We start from the raw sequence: 17,823 nt of genomic DNA, 5'->3' as shown, positions 1-17,823 counted from the left end.
ACAGGCTATTTGTACACACATTATGAGGTACAGAACACAAAAAAGAAACAAAGAATGTATGCCATTAGCGCCCTCTAGTGGACATAAACCATACCCGAGTTGAGCTGTAGTGGCTCTCCCAATCCAGTGTGATGAGGGCAGGAGTGAGTATATCTAACAAAACATGCTGAGACACTAAAGGGCCCATATCATGGAAAACCACAAAGTCCATATATGAAAACTAAGTAGCAAAAACATCCTGTTTTGAATTCACTGTTTTTGTGATGTCACACAACCACAACATTTACTTATTTCCACATATACAGTCAATAGCAGTTCGGCCCCGCCCATTCAAGTTGAAGTTGAGCATAGTTGGCAAAGGTGAATTTGGCATGATACAAAGCAGCCAATCAAAACAGGTCATTACATATATCAGTTTTAATAAGGCAGTCACAAAACAGGCTGGTGATAAAGAGAGGCTGGAACATGTTCATGTAAAATCAGTTATGACTAGTTTTGGTACGTAAACCTACATAAATTGTAGGATATGGGCAACAACAGGAGGGTATGGGTCTGCACACTTCTGCATGAACAAATACAAACTGATACCTCAATAATAAATTGTCTTTTTGATCATATTTAGACAACTGAAATATCAGAGATTGGCCTGCCTCAGAGCTGGGAGTCTTCTCTTTACTCAAGAAAATCAGCACATTAAACAGCTCAACCATGATGAATTCATGCACCAAAAAAAGCAGAAATAAACATCAGAGAAGCATTATTAAAGAACAGAGAAGTTATTTCTTTAATATGAATTCTCTTAACTTCGACCATATTTTATACAACTCCAAATCAGAAATAGTTCTGACAGTATGAGAAATGCCAATAAAAGGGCAGGGATTTCTAGAATTTACTTTGACATATTTAATTGCAGACAGAATTAACACAACATATTTCATGTTTTGTCAACTTAATTTCAATGTCATTTGGGCCTGCAACACAATGAAAAAAAGAATAATAATAGAGTAATAATAATTATTAAATAATAATGTGATTTGAAACAAGTGATGAAATGTTTAAAAACAAGTTCTCAAAGAAAGCTGGTTAGGGATTTGGATATTTGACCCTCTATGGTGCATAACATACTTAAAAGATTCAAGAAATCTGGAGGAATCTCAGTGCGTAATGGACAAAGGTGCAAAAAGTATCCAAACATCCCTTCTAATTGGTGAATTTAGCTACTTTGAGGTGCACCCACTGCTGACACTAGTGTTCCTTTTTTGCGCGCACAGCGTAGAATCACCATGGAAAAGCACTTGGGAATAGAATGGGACACTTTGGGACACCCAGAAATTTTGCCCATTTGCAAGCATTGGCTAAAGCACTGAAGCCCCCCAGCTCTGGGCTGTGAAGCAGTGGAACTGTGTTCTCTGGAGTGATGGAGCACCATTCAGCACCTTTGGAATGAGCTGGAGTCAGGTCTGTCTGTGATCCAGAATTAATCATCCAATCACCTCACTCATGCTCTTGTGGCTGGATGTAGTCACATCCTCATAGCAATGAAGGATAACGCATTGTTTTCGGAAGAAACGCTGGATGAGCAGATGTCTACAAACATTTCGTACATACCATAAAGAAAACGCTTGGACTCGGAGATGCAGTCAGATTTGGGAATGCTCAACCAGCCCCACTGCTGGAGAAGTGGTTTAATCCCAGCCCTCACCTAACACCGCTTCATCTAATCCCACTGACTCTGCTGAAGAGTCAGATTTGGATTGAGTGTTGGATCCGGATCGGATGTGAGGAGTGCAGAGTGTACTGGGAGAACTTTTGGGTTTACACTCCTGTTTACACCACTAGATGTCAACAGCGCCATCAAAACAATGAAGAGGAGCCTCTGACTTTCTGTAAACGTGCTGTGGGTGTTTACATGAATGGCATCTTGAATGAATCGGACCTGCCAGAGTGATTCATTCTTCATTTATCGCGGGTGACATGCAGTAATGCACAGCTAAAGGTAATACTCATCGTGTAGTGTTTAATTCTGTTCATACTTCTGCAGCGGCGGCTCGCTGGCCAGCTGGTATTTGTAAGTAAAGCCATGCAGCTAGTTAGCCAGCTAGCTAACCTAGCTGGTTTGAGCTAAGTTAGTTCGCCCTTCCCTTGCGCAACCTAGCTAGAGATTTAGCTGTTGCAGCGCTCTTTTCTTACTAAACGAGTGAAGAAATGGCCCCATACGACTACTTGAGTTATCGGTCTGTCATTTTAAACCAACCATGTACTCACTGTCGAGGCTTGCTTGCTTGCTAACTTTTACAACAAGCAGGCCAGCTAACCTGTAAGTTAGCGCGAGATGTTTTTGTCTGCTGAGACTTTCCCCCCACGTGATTGTGTGACACTGACCTTGTAGCTTTTCGGAGATCAGGGAAAACACCTCACTGCCTGATATGACATGCTTAGATACGTTACTCATACAGCTATAGTGTGTTTACTTAATATTTAACCTGTTGGTGATAAAATAGGCTGCATTGCATTTAATGTATGCGGTATTATTTTCCAGGGATGCTTGCAGAATTTTATTACTCTCACCTGCTGCAGCTGAAGTGATGTCTGTGTCCTCCTTCCTGCGTATGAGGTTGGTTAGCTTAACCAGGAAAGGAGATATGGGTCTGGTGTTTAAAACGGCTAGACACTGTAAATTGCAGAAGTAGTGTCGTTCCCAAATGCTTCCTTTCCTAAATTATGTTTTCAAAACAAATTCCTGGTTTTACCTGTACTGGATGTAGAACATCAATCTAATATACAGTTGTAAGACTATTGTACTGCCCATAAATGAACTCTACTCCTTCTTTTTCTTCTCTTAGGCTTGGTGGCAGATGCTGCGTCGCTGAGATAGTTCAGAAAAGAGCTCTGTCCGGGGCAGATACCATTAATGCTCTGAGACCGTTTTACTTTGCAGTGCACCCTGACTTCTTTGGCCAGCATCCAAGAGAAAGGGTATGAGACTTGAACCTAGTGTCATTGGGTCTTTTTTGAGGGCCTTCAGTCTCTGGTGTGAATGCTGCCTAAGCATATTTAAGTCTATATGTGTGTTTTTAAGTATGCTTGTATTCTTCTCAGTTTTCTCTCTTTTGTGCTCTGGTTTTCAGGAAGTGAATGAAAACTCTCTCAAACGGCTCAATGGCTATTTGGAGAATCTTCAAAAGCCAGGCATGAGGTCAATCAAGCCTACAAAGCTCACTTTTTATGTCCGGGACACAAAAGAGAAAGTAGCCGGTGAGAGTGACCTGATTCCCTTTGGTAAGTTTGATGTTTCCCTAGTTAGGTTTGTGTAATCAGTGCAGAGTGCACTGCATTTTTTGCCATATAAAAAGACACTTGTCTTACACGTCTACCCCATATCTCAACAACTGGACAGACTCTAGAACTATCACGAGATTGCAGTTATCTGTGCTCATTTAATCTTAACAGCAAAAGCCAGTTTACACTGCTGTACAATGCATTGAAGCAATCATTTGTAATAACGTACTAAGCAGTGGGGTTTAAGTGTCATCATGCATTGTGAAGTCTATTGGCCTTCTACCTCATATAACAATAAGCAATACTATTTTTGGTGTTCTGTCACATTTCAAAAGAATGGCTGGTTTTATGATTCGCCCTCATTTGGTGCTGTTTTGGGAATCATTGCAGCATGGTACAGTTTTACAGGCTCACACAAAAGGAGGTAGTTAAGTAAAAGGGAGAGTTTAGAGGGCAATTTTTTTTTCTCCTAGTTTGTGCTTTCCCTACCTTTTTCACTGTTTATTTTGTTTCCACAAACTGCATTTCCGTCCATAGGATTTTTGTAAAAACACTAACACATTGATCTATAATATTTTATGAACATTGACAACTTTTTTCAGTTCAGTCTTAGTGCAGAATTTGTTTAGCGACATCTGAAATGTTGAGAAAACATCTGTCTATCTGTCTATCTGTCTGTCTGTCTGTCTGTCTGTCTGTCTATATATACACCAGTCACTTTATTAGGTACAGTTGTTCAGTTGCTTGTTAACACAAATAGCTAATCAGCCAATCACATGGCCACAACTCAGTACATTTAGGTACATTAAGTTACTTTGAATGTGGCATGGTTGAATGTGGCTGAATATTTCATAAACTGCTGATCTGCTGGGATTTTCACGCACAACCATCTCTAGGGTTTACAGAGAATAGTCCAAAAAAGAAAAAAAAAAAAACATCCAACCAAAACCTCTGAGCAACGTTTCCAACACCTTTTTGAAAGTATGCCATGAAGAATTAAGGCAGTTCTGAAGGCAAAAGGGGGTCCAACCTTTTACTTGCAAGGTATACCTAATAAAGTGGCCGGTGAGTGTGTATGTTTATAGACAGACAGGCAGACACTCACTCAGACCAGCCCGTCTGGCACCAACAACCACGCCACGTTCAAAGTCATTTAAGTCACCTTTCTTCCCCATTCTGATGCTCGGTCTGCACTTCAGCAAGTTGTCTTGACCTACATGCCTAAATGCATCGAATTGCAGCCATGTGATTGGCTGATTAGCTATTTGTGTTAACAAGCAATTGAACAAATTGAATAAAGTGTGTGTATATATATATATAATTTTTTTTTTCTTATTGTGTTTTTTTTTTTTTTTTTTTGAGAAAAGGATGCATTTACACTTTGTGTCGTGACAGATTTCTCTAATGTGCCTCTTACATGAAACAGAAACATGAACAATATAGTGGAGAGGTATAGCTGGACCGAGGAGGAAATGAGAGCACTTTAAAAAAAAAAAAAGAAGCTGTCACATTTAATCACTTGCAGAGTGTCTAGGAAAGGATATAGCCTTTCTAATGAAAGGGCTCAGATGGTTTTATACGGCAAAGAAACATGATCTCTTCTGTTATGGTTTCAGGGAAAAAAAATTACTTATTAATCCTTATCAATAAGTTATGGGGAAGTCAGGGGGGTCAAAGGTACTGAAGTTGTGACAAACTTTAAAAAAGAAATTGGTATTCCATCACCAATTTAATCAATGAACCAAAAGTTGTGTGACAACTGTTTTTGCAGGAAATGATGTCATTATGTAAAACATTATGTTGCAAAAAGTCAGGCTGTTTGTATGGAGCCCCTAAGGTGGCTTGGTGATTGATTTATTAATGAGGAATGGCCACAAATAAATAGTTGTTTCTCTTGGCCATGTTGCCTCGATATATTATTTTGTGGCCTCAAATTATTAATTTGAGAAACTTAACTTATGGCCTCAGTATATTAATTTGTAGCTGCACTGTGTCACCAGAGGGGCTTCATAAGATTGAAACAAGATGTGGTTTTTTTCCCATTTTCGTGCAGAAAGTCTGTGGAAATATAGCTAAAATATGCGCTCCTCTGTTTACCAGGTTTCCGATCAGTGACTTTCACTCTGCAGTCTAAGGATGTCCTGAGTACAGTGATGGAAGTTCTGAAGTCTTGTAGCTTGTCAGTGGAACACATGCATGGACTACTGAAGTCAAGAGCAGAGAGCCAGAACTCACCAAAACAAGGTGGGATTCCATTCTATCGCCCCATAAAATGGGACAAGACATACTACAGCGTCACAGGGTTCAGAGACCCAGAGCAGGAGCTGGAGCAGGCCAAGAAAATGGAGAGAACACTCAGGTACTCCAGTTATATCTACACAATCAGTCTTGTTTTTCCTTTTGATTGAAATCTCAACCTGATCTTCTGTGCTGTCTCGTGGCTTTTCTAACAAAGCTTGTCAGATCGAATCACGTTGTAGCGTACGATCCTGCTGTGGACACACTTCTTTTATTTACATTTGTTTTACTAATTTGTCCTCAGTTTGGGAATTTATACTTGCTATGTTTGAATTTCAGTAGTTGTAGTGGACTATGAAAAACCTTTATTAACCCTGGCAAAAAACAAAACCTATAATAGCTAACACACTATCATCTACCTTATCATTGAAATGAGCTTCCGACTGTGTCAGACAGTAATTGCTACTAGTTAAAACATAACCTGGAAGAGTGTAGAAACAGGTCTGATGCTGAAGCAGACAGCTGTATACCTGCTTTTCACTTTTGAGTTTGTGTAATATGAATAAAAAGATACTTATAAACAGTGTGTTTATGCAGTGTACAACAGAAAAGTGCTCAGTGCTTATTTTTTGCCTTGCATCGACAGTCCTTCAAATGGCACTAGTACTGCAGGACTATATCACTATGAGCAGTAACTGTGGCACTGTGTTTAATCAAGTACTAACTGGGGCTTGCTGTCTTATTGTTTTTCTTTTTTTAATGAAGAGGTTATGAAATGCCGAATTAGTACCTATTGTATAGTTTAACAAAGTGCTGCTGTGTCATTCTAGTCTGTGGCTAAGGAACAATGAACCGGAGGCCACGAAGAAGCAGAACGCGAGCGTGCCCCGTCGAGCTGAGCTGAAAAGACTGAAGAGAGAGCTCATTGAGAAACTGGGTCTGGTTGATATCAGGTCAGCTTGAGAGTTTTTGTTAAAAAAAGTTATTTTTTCTATGTGTCCTTTACTGCCATTGGGTTGTTTTCCTTTGAAAGTACTAAATGGTATGTGCTCTGTGTTCTGATTGCACAATTTGAGGCAGTAAAATCAATACCAGTTCAGATTAGTTCTGACTCTGAACTGTCTTATTACAATGCTTAGGCATGCACCATGATAGATTGACATGAATAAGTATGATGCACTGCTTATTGTGATTTGGAAACTCCTCAGTGTGAGTTTAAACTTTCAGTAATTTCCAAGTACAGCACTGTTCAGGCAGGCACATCAGAAGGCATGAAATTTGCAGTGAAATAATTGCATGTTGTCCTCTGTACTGCAGGTGGCAGCGCAAATGGGGAGTTGCACACAGGTGCTGTCAGCTACAGAGTCTTAGTCGACTCGCTTTACAGAGCCCAGAAGCCCTGCTCAATCTGAGAGGTAGTGTGTCCACGAATGCATTATATATGATTATACACTATAGTGTACCATAGTATACAGTATATGGTTCAAAAACTTTGAGTCAGTTATCACATCATTAAATAGCAATAATGTACCATGGTTATCTATTTTTGATGACATTTTAAAGTTTACTGTTCTGAGATTTGATCATTACCTTTGTAATATGGGGCACTAATGGCATATTAATAGATATTAATGGCAATCATTTACAAACACACACGGTTTTTCATTTGCAACACTATAGGTGTATGTCAGTTACCAACACATTAGGTCTGTCACTAATATTACCTAATTGTTTAATTGCAGTTATTTGAAATGGTTGCAGTCATTTGACAGGATTGCAGCTATTTAAGCTGACTGTAGTAATTTTACAGTTGTTACATTTCACAGTCATATTATGTAGTAGCAGACAAAAACATGAATTGGGTTGAGGCCAATGAATGTAAATAAAAAGAGCAGTAAATGCATTCATTAAGACAGACCTAATAACAATATATAATTATAGTATAATGTTTGTTTCTTTGCTGGCTGTGTAAGTAAGTCTAAAGACTTTAGCATCTATGCTGTCAGTTTTTGTTTTCTGCTTATATTTGCACTTTTGTGAAGAACATCAAGCTTTGCTTAACTTTACCCTTAATTCTAGGTAACTGTAGGCATTTCTATGAAGAGCGAGACTCAAATAACGTCTTTTACATGAACATCAGTTACTGAAGTAACCATTCTCTTAAAATATATCTATTCCTTCTGTCTTTATGTCACTGAGGTTTAAATGAGCTTAACGGCTAGAAGCAGAGTACTTCTCTTTGAATTAGTGTACAGTAGGGAATCTGAGCACGGCCTCTAAAATATTTCTCACTACTCATCTTTTAAGTATATATTGCATGAACCAGTAGTGCAACTGTATCTAGGCAATCTTTCAACCTAAGTGAAAGGGAATTCAGCCAGGGCAGCTATGGTAGTTACATGTAGTAGCTAGCTAACTATTTCACAAGTCCTGTGATCTCTCCCACTGTTTTCTTCATTCTCTCTCATCCCCCTCCCCATGCTGCGTTTATGTAGCAGTCAAATTAGAAGCATGTTGTTTTCAAAGAAAATGCTTAACCTTTTATTTATTTTTTTATTTATTTATTTTTAAAAAACAGTCAATATATACTTTAGGGGTGTGCCCCTCACCCACAGCTTTCAGTATGGTTCTTTCTTCTCTCAGTTATGGCTGCTAAGCACCACATATATAACTGGATGTCTTTTCTTTCTCTGTGCACTGTGATGGCAAAATGTTTTATAAAGCATTAAACGCTGCATAGCTTAAGTAGGCTTTGCCTGCTCTGTTCCAGTACTATGGCAGGTGATTTAAAATTTTAAATATTGAATGAGGAAATTAGATCTGATCTGTGGCAGAAACTACATTTGAAGAGGGCAAGTGTAAACATGCTTTGTCTTGATCAGATGATGATCCCATCCCCATAATCAGAGCACAGTGATCGATGTTAATGCCAGATGTGAACAGGGTCTTTATGAATAAGCAGATGGGTCAAAGTCAGTGCATAGGTTCTTTTGTTTACTAGTTCTTTTCAACCCACACAGGGCACACAGTAATCTTCACTGACCAGTCAGGGATGAACGCCTCAGGCCATGTGATGTTGGGAACAATGGACGTGCATCATCAGTGGACAAGAGTAATGTATTCATTTTATTCCACTCTATAGTACATAGTCAAAATACTCTATTTCCTCCTCTCTGTATGCTTATTAGTGGCTGGTTGTCAATGATGTTTGCAGTCTGAAACTGTTGCCCTTTGCAGCTTTTCCAGAGGTTGCCCAGTTACTATAGTCTGTTCCAGCAGACAGTGTGGCTAAAAGACAGGATCAGTTTTCTGTTAGGAGGGATCCAGGTGATCCATATGGAGCGGGTGGGTCCTGTTCTGCCACTAGAGGAGCATTACAGCACCCTCAACACCTTCCACAAGAGACTGCTGCCCCACCGGCTCGCCCTGCACCCCCGCAGCCTGGAGGGCCTCACCATGACCCTAGAGAAGTAAGGCTGATTTCATAGTTTTCTTACAGTGTGCACTTGTGATTGCCTGTTGTCCATATATGTATCTTGTGCACCATTTCAGGTGCTAAAATAGTCAGGTACACACACATTTCCTTCTGGTAATTTTGAGAGGAGTGCTTTTCCATAGACCCGAAACCTGATATCTGAAATCTGAAGCTGTGGTCGGAGGATGTCCTAAATCTTCCACAATAACTAGGTAGCCTTTTTACATAGGCATGAAATCTGCCTGCTGCATAGGCACACAAAAATTTTGATTAATGTAGGATATGTAGAATATCATATTACACAGTGTGTTTTAAAAATAAAATTATGTTCACTACAGATGTACCAATACCACTTCCTCTACAGATAGGTAATTTGTAAGTGTCGATTGATACTGAGTACTGATATTAATACTGACTGTAACGTAACTAGTGTATAAGTCCAGATAGTTTTATAAATATTACAGTGGCAGGTGATTAATTATTAACAGAAGCCTGGGTCAGATATCCAGGTAAGGGGCTCCATATTTACACTGTATATGTGTTGTTAACTGGCTTATTTTTATTTTTTTTATTTTTTTTTTTTACAACCATTTGTTGTAAAACCAGTGTGCAAACACTGTGAAATTAGACCTCTGCATTTAACCCATCCATGCAGTGAAACACCCACATACGTGCACACTAGTGAACCCACACACTAGGGGGCAGTGAGCACACTTGCCCGGAGCAGTGGGCAGCCCTATCCACAGCGTGCGGGGAGCAATTGGGGGTTAGGTGCCTTGCTCAAGGGCACTTCAGTCATGGACTGTCAGCCAAGGAGATCGAACTGGCAACCTTCCGGTCACAGGGCTGGTTCCCTAACCTCCAGCCCACGACTGTGGCATACCAGCAAAACAAATTGCTTAGGAAGAGATCCTACTGGCATATCACCCTCTGACTGTTTTCGAATTACTGCTTTTACAAATTTTTCAATGAGGTGTTTTTTTTTTCTTTCTTCATTTAGTTTATTTTTACTGCTGCTTCTTAATCCACACCTCTGACATGTTGCTAAGTGATACCACATCATAGGTGCTTTGTGGTATTGGTCGTAGATATGGTTCTCCTCATCACTGATACCAGTTTTGTGTGTATGTGCCACTATTGTTCATGTAGGAGCGTACTTGTGCCTTCTATGAAATAAATGAATATATGGGCTAGTCGTTTAAAATGTAGTGTTCTGAATATCAGTCCTATCTTGTCAAAATGTTCTAGAGTAGTGCAGATTTAAAGGAAGATCCCTTCATAAAACATTTGGTAGACTATTTTATATTTTGATTTTGATAACCTAAATCACTATCAGAAATATTAATGATATGCGTATACTTGGTAGGACATCTTCATGGATAGGATAAATTGTTAGAACATTGGCAGGGAACGAGTTTTTACCTTCATTGAGGGACTGTTACTACAGTAACCATCTCTAACCATGACCAGACATAGGCCTGTTATGACCTTTCATACCTTATGAAAAAGGCTGCGTTCAGCTGAGGGCAGATTCAGCTTCTATATCTAATACATCTATATAACTAATATATCTTGCAGTCTGGTATAAGAAACTTTGGGAAGTGTGAATGCATGTTTCATACTGTCAAAATATTTGGTGTTAATATTTCTCCTCCCACTTTTTTTTGAGTAAATTATTTTAAATTACCCTTTATTTAAGTGGAGTGCAGTAGCCTATGAAACAGTCAGATTCTGTAGATTTCACTGTCTGCTCACTGACTGAACATTCTGTTGGTGTCTTTTCTGCTTTGGACCAGTGAGTCCTCAGTGTTCAGCAGTAGACTTGTTAAACCCCTCTGTACTCTGTGTTCTGTGGTTGCCATAGTGACCGTTCCACCCCCAGACTCCATGAGATGGGCCACTTTATCATCCCTGTTGTGTGTGATGCAGTGCAGTTACAGAACTTCTTGCAGAGCCACGCACAGGAGGCCCGCAGACGCATGCAGCGCAAGGACCAGTGAGTGCTACTGTGGTGAATGTACACTTACTTAAGCAAGCAATGTAACTTGTACTTCTGTCATTACAACTGGAACAGAAGATATTTCCTAGTTTCATTACAAATAAATGATGTTCATCAATATCTGTTTGGACATAACAAATCACGGATGCCATTGTATTTACCAAAGCTTCTGCGCCAGACACTTTAAACAGCTTTGAGAAACATTAGAATTGTGGCAACTTGAACATCCCAATACAAATCTTATGTCCAAATTATTGTGATTTTTTTTGTTTTGTTTTGTTTTTAAGTAAGACATAGTTTACCCATTGTTTGCAAGCTTTAATTGGGCAAAATATCTGCCCAAATTTGACTCTCAACCTGGTTTTGGATAGCAGATATTTTTGTTTGTCCATGATCTGAAGACAGTGGCCTAACCAGAATTTACTTTTACAGTGGGGTGATTGGGGGGCAACTAGCAGGCATCATGCCCCAAAGAAATAACTTTAGTGATAAACATAGTCTTGTTTGCTGCTACCATAACCACAGAAACAAAAACTGAAATTTACTACATCCAGTTGCTAACTTTGCATTCAACTTCCTAGTTGACAGCATACCACAGCTAATTAACCACAGGCCTGCTTTGTATTACTGCGCTATGCATAGATGCCTGGGGCGAATGGTTAAGACCTACTGGCTTTTTTTGTTGCAGTATTTCCTTTACAATATTGGATAGTATTTCCTCTGCAACCTTGTTTCCTTTACCACAATAAACTTTATTACTTACCTGGCTCACTAACTAGGAGAGAGGGGCCCCCTGTAACTACACCCTGTCTGAGGATATCCGGAGCCAGGTAGGGATTTAGAATTTGTGGGTCATATCACAATTGGGCGGTTTCTTCTGGGGCTGTATTTACAGTGGTGCTTGAAAGTTTGGGAACCCTTTAGAATTTTCTATATTTCTGCATGAATATGAACTAAAACATCATCAGATTTTCACACAAGTCCTAAAAGTAGATAAGGAGAACCCAGTTAAACAAATGACACAAAAGATGTTATACTAGGTCATTTGTTTATTGAGGAAAATGATCCAGTATTACATATTTGTGAGTGGAAAAAGTATGTGAACCTTTGCTTTCAGTATCTGGTGTGACCCCCCTGTGCAGCAATAACTGCAACTAAACGTTTCCGGTAACTGTTGATCAGTCCTGCACACCGGCTTGGAGGAATTTTAGCCCAGCTGTTCTGTCCTCCGTACAGAACAGCTTCAACTCTGGGATTTTGGAGGGTTTCCTCACATTAACTGTTCGCTTCAGGTCCTTCCACAACATTTTGATGGGATTAAGGTCAGGACTTGGCCATTCCAAAACATTAACTTTATTCTTCATTAACCATTCTTTGGTAGAATGACTTGTGTGCTTAGGGTCATTGTCTTTTTGCATGACCCACCTTGTCTTGAGATTCAGTTCATGGACAGATGCCCTGACATTTTCCTTTAGAATTCTCTGATATAATTCAGAATTCATTGTTCCATCAATGATGGCAAGCCATCCTGGCCCAGATGAAGCAAAACAGGCCCAAACCATGATACTACCACCACCATGTTTCACAGATGGTATAAGGTTCTTATGCAGGAATGCAGTGTTTTCCTTTCTCCAAACATAACGCTTTTCATTTAAACTAAAAAGTCCTATTTTTGTCTCATCTGTCCACAAAACATTCTTCCAATAGCCTTCTGGCTTGTCCACTGGATCTTTAGCAAACTGCAGACGAGCAGCAATGTTCTTTTTGGAGAGCAGTGGCTTTCTCCTTGCAACCCTGCCATGCACACCATTGTTGTTCAGTGTTCTCCTGATGGTGGACTCATGAACATTAACATTAGCCAATGTGAGAGGCCTTCAGTTGCTTAGAAGTTAACCTGGGGTCCTTTGTGACCTCGCCGACTATTACTCCTTGCTTTTAGAGTGATCTTTGGTTGACCACTCCTGGGGAGGGAAAAAATGGTCTTGAATTTTCTCGAGTTGTACACAATCTGTCTGACTGTGGATTGGTGGAGTCCAAACTCTTTATAGATGGTTTTGTAACCTTTTCCAGCCTGATGAGCCTCAACAACTCTTTTTCTGAGGTCCTCACAAATCGCCTTTGTTTGGGCCATGATACACTTCCATAAACGTGTTGTGAAGAGCAGACTTTGAGAGATCTCTGTTCTTTAAATAAAACAGGGTGCCCACTCACACCTGATTGTCATCTCATTGATTGAAATCACCTGACTCTAATTTCACCTTCAAATTAACTGCTAATCCTACAGGTTCACATACTTTTGCCACTCACAAATATGTAATATTGGATCATTTTCCTCAATAAACAAATGACCAAGTATAATATTTTTGTGTCATTTGTTTAACTAGGTTCTCTTTATGTACTTTTAGGACTTGTGTGAAACTCTGTTGTTTTAGGTCATATTTATGCAGAAATATAGAAAATTCTAAAGGGTTCACAAACTTTCAAGCACCAATGTAGGTTTGGAACAAGGATTCAGGCCCAGGTGAAGTCTGTTGTTGGGTTACTTGTAAAACTACAAAGCTACTTTTTGTGCTTCCACAGAAACTGTTTGTGTTCCCGCAGGTTAGAGGCTGAGGAGGAGAATGTGATGTCCAGCTGTGTTCAAGACCTGTCTCTGCGCAGTCTGTCCAAAGAGCCCAGTGTTTCTAGCAGTCAAATGATCCCATGCTGCAAACGGCTGATGGAGGAGAGGTCTCCCCACATGCAGGGCCTGCACCTCCATGTCTCACACTTCTACTCTGTTATGCAGGATGGCGATCTGTGTATTCCTTGGGACTGGAAGGGCTGATGCACTCACACACTCGCAAATACAAACACCTTGTGAGTGCTTGGGCAACAAGACTTGTAGAACATGCAGCTACAGCGCCCTCCACAATTATTGGCACCACTTGTTAAGATGCGTTCTTAGGCTTCTAATAATTTTTTTTTTAATGATATAATACAACAATGCAAAAAAAAGAGAGAAAAATCCAACCTTTAATTCAAGTGCATTTATTCAGTGGGGGAAATCCCACATTAAGAAATTATTTTACATGAAATCATCTGTGCCGCAATTATTGGCTCCCCTGATGTTAATACTTTGTACAACCCCATTTTGCCAACAAGATGGCACTTAATCTTCTCCTATAACATTTCACAAGATGGGAGAATACAGAGAGATGAATCTTCTACCATTCCACTTTGCACAATCTCTCTAAATCATCCAGAGTCCTGGGCCCTCTCCTATGCTTCAGCTCACCCCACAGGTTTTCAATTGGGTTGAGGTCTGGGGACTGAGATGGCCATGGGTGTTTTGGCCACATGTTTGGGGTCATTATCTTGCTGAAAGATCCAGTGATAACCCATCTTCATCACCAGATTTTGATTAAAAATGTCCTGGTATTTCAAAGAGTTCATGATGCCATACACCCTAACAAGGTTCCCAGGGCCTTTGGAAGAGAAACAGGCCCACAGCATCACAGATCCTCCCCCATACTTCACAATGGGCAAGAGGTGCTTTTCCGCAATACTCATCTTTTGTGTTACGCCAGACCCACTTAGAGTGTTCATTGCCAAAAAGCTGTATCTTGGTCTCATCTGACCAAAGCACACAGTCCCACCGCTTAGCGAACTCCAGACATTTACGTTTATGCCTGTAAGTGAAAAAAAGGCTTTTACTGTGCACGCCTCCCAAACAGCTTGTTGGCATGTAGATAGCACCTGATGGTTGTTATGGAGACTTTATGACCCCAAGATACTACTCTTTGATGCAATTCTTTAATAGTGAGTTTTGGAGAACTTTTTACTTCTCTTACCATCCTCCTCTCACTGTGCGTGGTGGCAAGATAAACTTGCGTCCTCGTCCAGGCTTGTTTGCCACTGTTACAGTTGTTTTAAACTTCTTGATGATTCCTCTGACTGTAGATATGGGCAGGTGTAGGCGAGTGGCTATTTTTTTTGTAGCCAATGCCTGACTTGTGAAGGTCGACACACATCTGCCTTACTTGAGTGGTGTGTTCTCTTGTCTTTCCCATGTTGAAGAGTGGAAAAGAGAAATAGGCTTCTGTGTTACGTCATATTTATACCCCAGGGAAACAGGACGTGATGAATTACTAATTAAAGGTTCCTAGGTACTCTGTCAACTTTATGAACTGCAGTAGAAATCACAGAAATGCTTCAATTACATTTATTTTCTAGGAATTGTTAGGGGTGCCAATAATTGTGGAACAGGTGATTTTATTTTCTACAATTTTCAGTGTGAGATTATGCTTCTGAAATAAAAATTGAATTTATTTTAAGGCTTTTAACACATCTAAATGAGGGGTGCCAATAATTGTGGAGGGTGCTATATATAGATGTGGAAGGTTATAGTGGTTTGCCAACTTGTATGTATATCATATAATCTGTACGCACTTTGGTTTCATGACTGAATCAGATGGGAGGTTTGCTTTTAAAGCAGTCAACATGAAATACCAAGTGAAGGGTTCTTGTGCTGTAAATCAGTATATTGGTTATGTTGATTGTAAATGTGACTTTGAATTGAAGCACTTAAACTAAGGGTTAAGTAAGTTGCCATTAGCCACGTATTGCTTAGGATTAGTCACTGTATTTACAGTCTCACTGAAGCCTGGAATGGTTATTGGATGTAAAGCATCTTTTTGTTGTGGACCTGAATTACGTTTCCATGACTCAACAGCGTGATCCTCTGTTCTATTAAATGGCAAAAGACACAAGTCTTGGCCAAAAGAAGAAGGGAATAGCTGTTCAGTATTAGTACACTACACTGCCTGAATATACTGCAGACTATGTAAGGCATCTGCTGTCCACTAGATGGAAGTCAATTGCAGTCATCAGGAAACATCACTAAAAGTGCACCAGAAACACACCCATTCCACTAACAGTGTATTTAATGGTCATTGATTTTCAGCATTTCATCCTAATCGTGGAATAATACATTTTGTTTAATTTACTGTGAAACAAGACTGCAAATGACTGATACAAACTGTGTGCAGAAAGCTGTGAGATGTTGAGCTGGGCTTGGACCCCAGCAATGCTTTTTGAAACTTTCAGAGAAGGAACAGCCACTTATAAGCTGTATAAATCTGTTCCACTTAGTTTTCAGTATGAGCCCACATGTGGAAGGAAAGTGACTTTACTTTAAAGTGACTCTGCTATAAATTAATTAGCCAGCTGACACTGGCTTGGAGAAACTTGCCAAAAGTTTTTTTTTGAGTAATAACTTTATAAGAAAGTCAGTGCTGCTCTTTATATTACTCCACAAACGATGAGAGGTGTTAATCCTACACAGTTATATGAAACGGTTCAACATCCTTGGTCAAATGATGTGTTTTGTTGATTTACTAACTGAAAATAAGTCATAACATCAACAAGCAATAAACTAAATATGGCATTTTTTTCCAGCAGATTTATGAATGTAATGTATTGGAGGAAGAAAATTCTAAATATAACACAAAATATAATACATACTATAACTTTTCCATAGGCCACATTTTATGTTTGACCCCCCCCCCCAAAATGTTAAATTCAACAAAACGGTAATGGTGCATTTAAGTCTGTAGAGGTGTCTTCTCTATAGAGAATGGAGAACTTATTTTCACTTAGAACAGCAGCAGAAAGTCATTTGACCTGGGCCACCCGAACAACTGTAGATGTATTTATTAATCCTAAGTCCTGGACTGTTGCCATTTTTGGGACGTCTGATGTGTGTGTATAATATGTTAGCTGTCAGATTGTTAATGTTTCAAATGTTGTAACTGCAAATGAGTCATTTATTTAATCTTTTCTATCAGAGTTTATCAGACTAATTGCGCTTAATAAAGCCATATTCTAGTACTGCCTAATTTGTTATTCTCTGTGAAATCTTGGTAGTACTGCTACTCCACATTTCTAAAGAAAAGTAACTCATGTCAATTTCTCTAACCAGAAATTATGTCCAACCAACAAATCCATGCCACTGTTTGTCTAAGGGAGAATTAGAAGTTAAAATGAAAATTGCGTATGAAAGGGTAAATTCAGTTTTTTCAAAGGGCAATGTAAAGAAAATGAATGTGCATGAATTCAGATTTCCCCTAACGTTATTTACAGCATGTAGTTTTTAACCTTTCCCTTCAGATCTCCTTAATTTCCTTTCCAAATAGTGACTGCAGGTGTGCTCAGTAGTTCAGGTCCTGTGTGTTCTGCTGTTAAAAGCAGTAATGGCTCTGTGTGTTCTGCATGAGCCAGTGTGTTTCTTTTTAGTGTTAATCTCTCTTGCCTCTTATTCATTTTAAAGTAATAGTAGGTTGTTCAGATACTGTGGAAACCCCTCTGAGTTCAAGTGCATGTCTGACAGCAGTGGCATTAAATCTTGAGCCTCCTTGAACTCTGTGACACGCAATAGTTAGCGTGCATTAGGGTCCTGTCCAAATGACACAAAAAGGAACACTTATGTTGAATTACCACTGGAGTCGAGTCCATTCCGTCCATTCTGCTGTACTGCCTGGAAAAAAAGAAAAATAAAGAAATGAGGATAAAAAGAAAACCTGCAACTGGACAGCTACAGCATCACTGACCACTTAAATAAAAACTATAGAGAGTAGCAACGGGATTGTTACATAGAAACAGTACTTTTGTCCTTGCTGATGTGGACTGAAGTCAAGCGCTGCAACAAAATAAATCAAATATACAGCTACAAATAGTGTAATGTAATGTATAGCAGACAGTAAATCACATTCTCACAGTTTACTCTAGTTAGGTCTAAAGTGGGCCTATGTACCGGCTTAATGCCCGTATTGTCACTTTTACAGCTCTGAAA

The 17,823-nt window shown here is 39.5% G+C and overlaps 1 protein-coding gene across 1 annotated transcript; it reads left to right on the top strand.

Annotated features, from left to right (window-relative positions):
• Positions 1 to 1,480: 1,480 nt before the first annotated feature.
• tcaim (T cell activation inhibitor, mitochondrial) lies at positions 1,481 to 16,870 on the top strand. Its single transcript, XM_017700408.2, has 11 exons — positions 1,481 to 1,996; positions 2,540 to 2,614; positions 2,844 to 2,976; positions 3,129 to 3,279; positions 5,380 to 5,638; positions 6,348 to 6,470; positions 6,835 to 6,932; positions 8,538 to 8,629; positions 8,755 to 8,987; positions 10,857 to 10,988; positions 13,593 to 16,870. The coding sequence occupies exons 2-11, from the start codon at positions 2,586 to 2,588 to the stop codon at positions 13,816 to 13,818; spliced, it is 1,476 nt and encodes a 491-aa protein (XP_017555897.1). The 5' UTR covers positions 1,481 to 1,996; positions 2,540 to 2,585; the 3' UTR covers positions 13,819 to 16,870.
• The last annotated feature ends 953 nt before the right edge of the window (positions 16,871 to 17,823 follow it).

Source organism: Pygocentrus nattereri, chromosome 3 (assembly GCF_015220715.1).
Source record: "Pygocentrus nattereri isolate fPygNat1 chromosome 3, fPygNat1.pri, whole genome shotgun sequence".
NCBI classification, from domain to species: Eukaryota; Metazoa; Chordata; class Actinopteri; order Characiformes; family Serrasalmidae; genus Pygocentrus; species Pygocentrus nattereri.
Note: the sequence above shows the minus strand (reverse complement) of the source record. Positions and strands in the feature narration are given on the sequence as shown.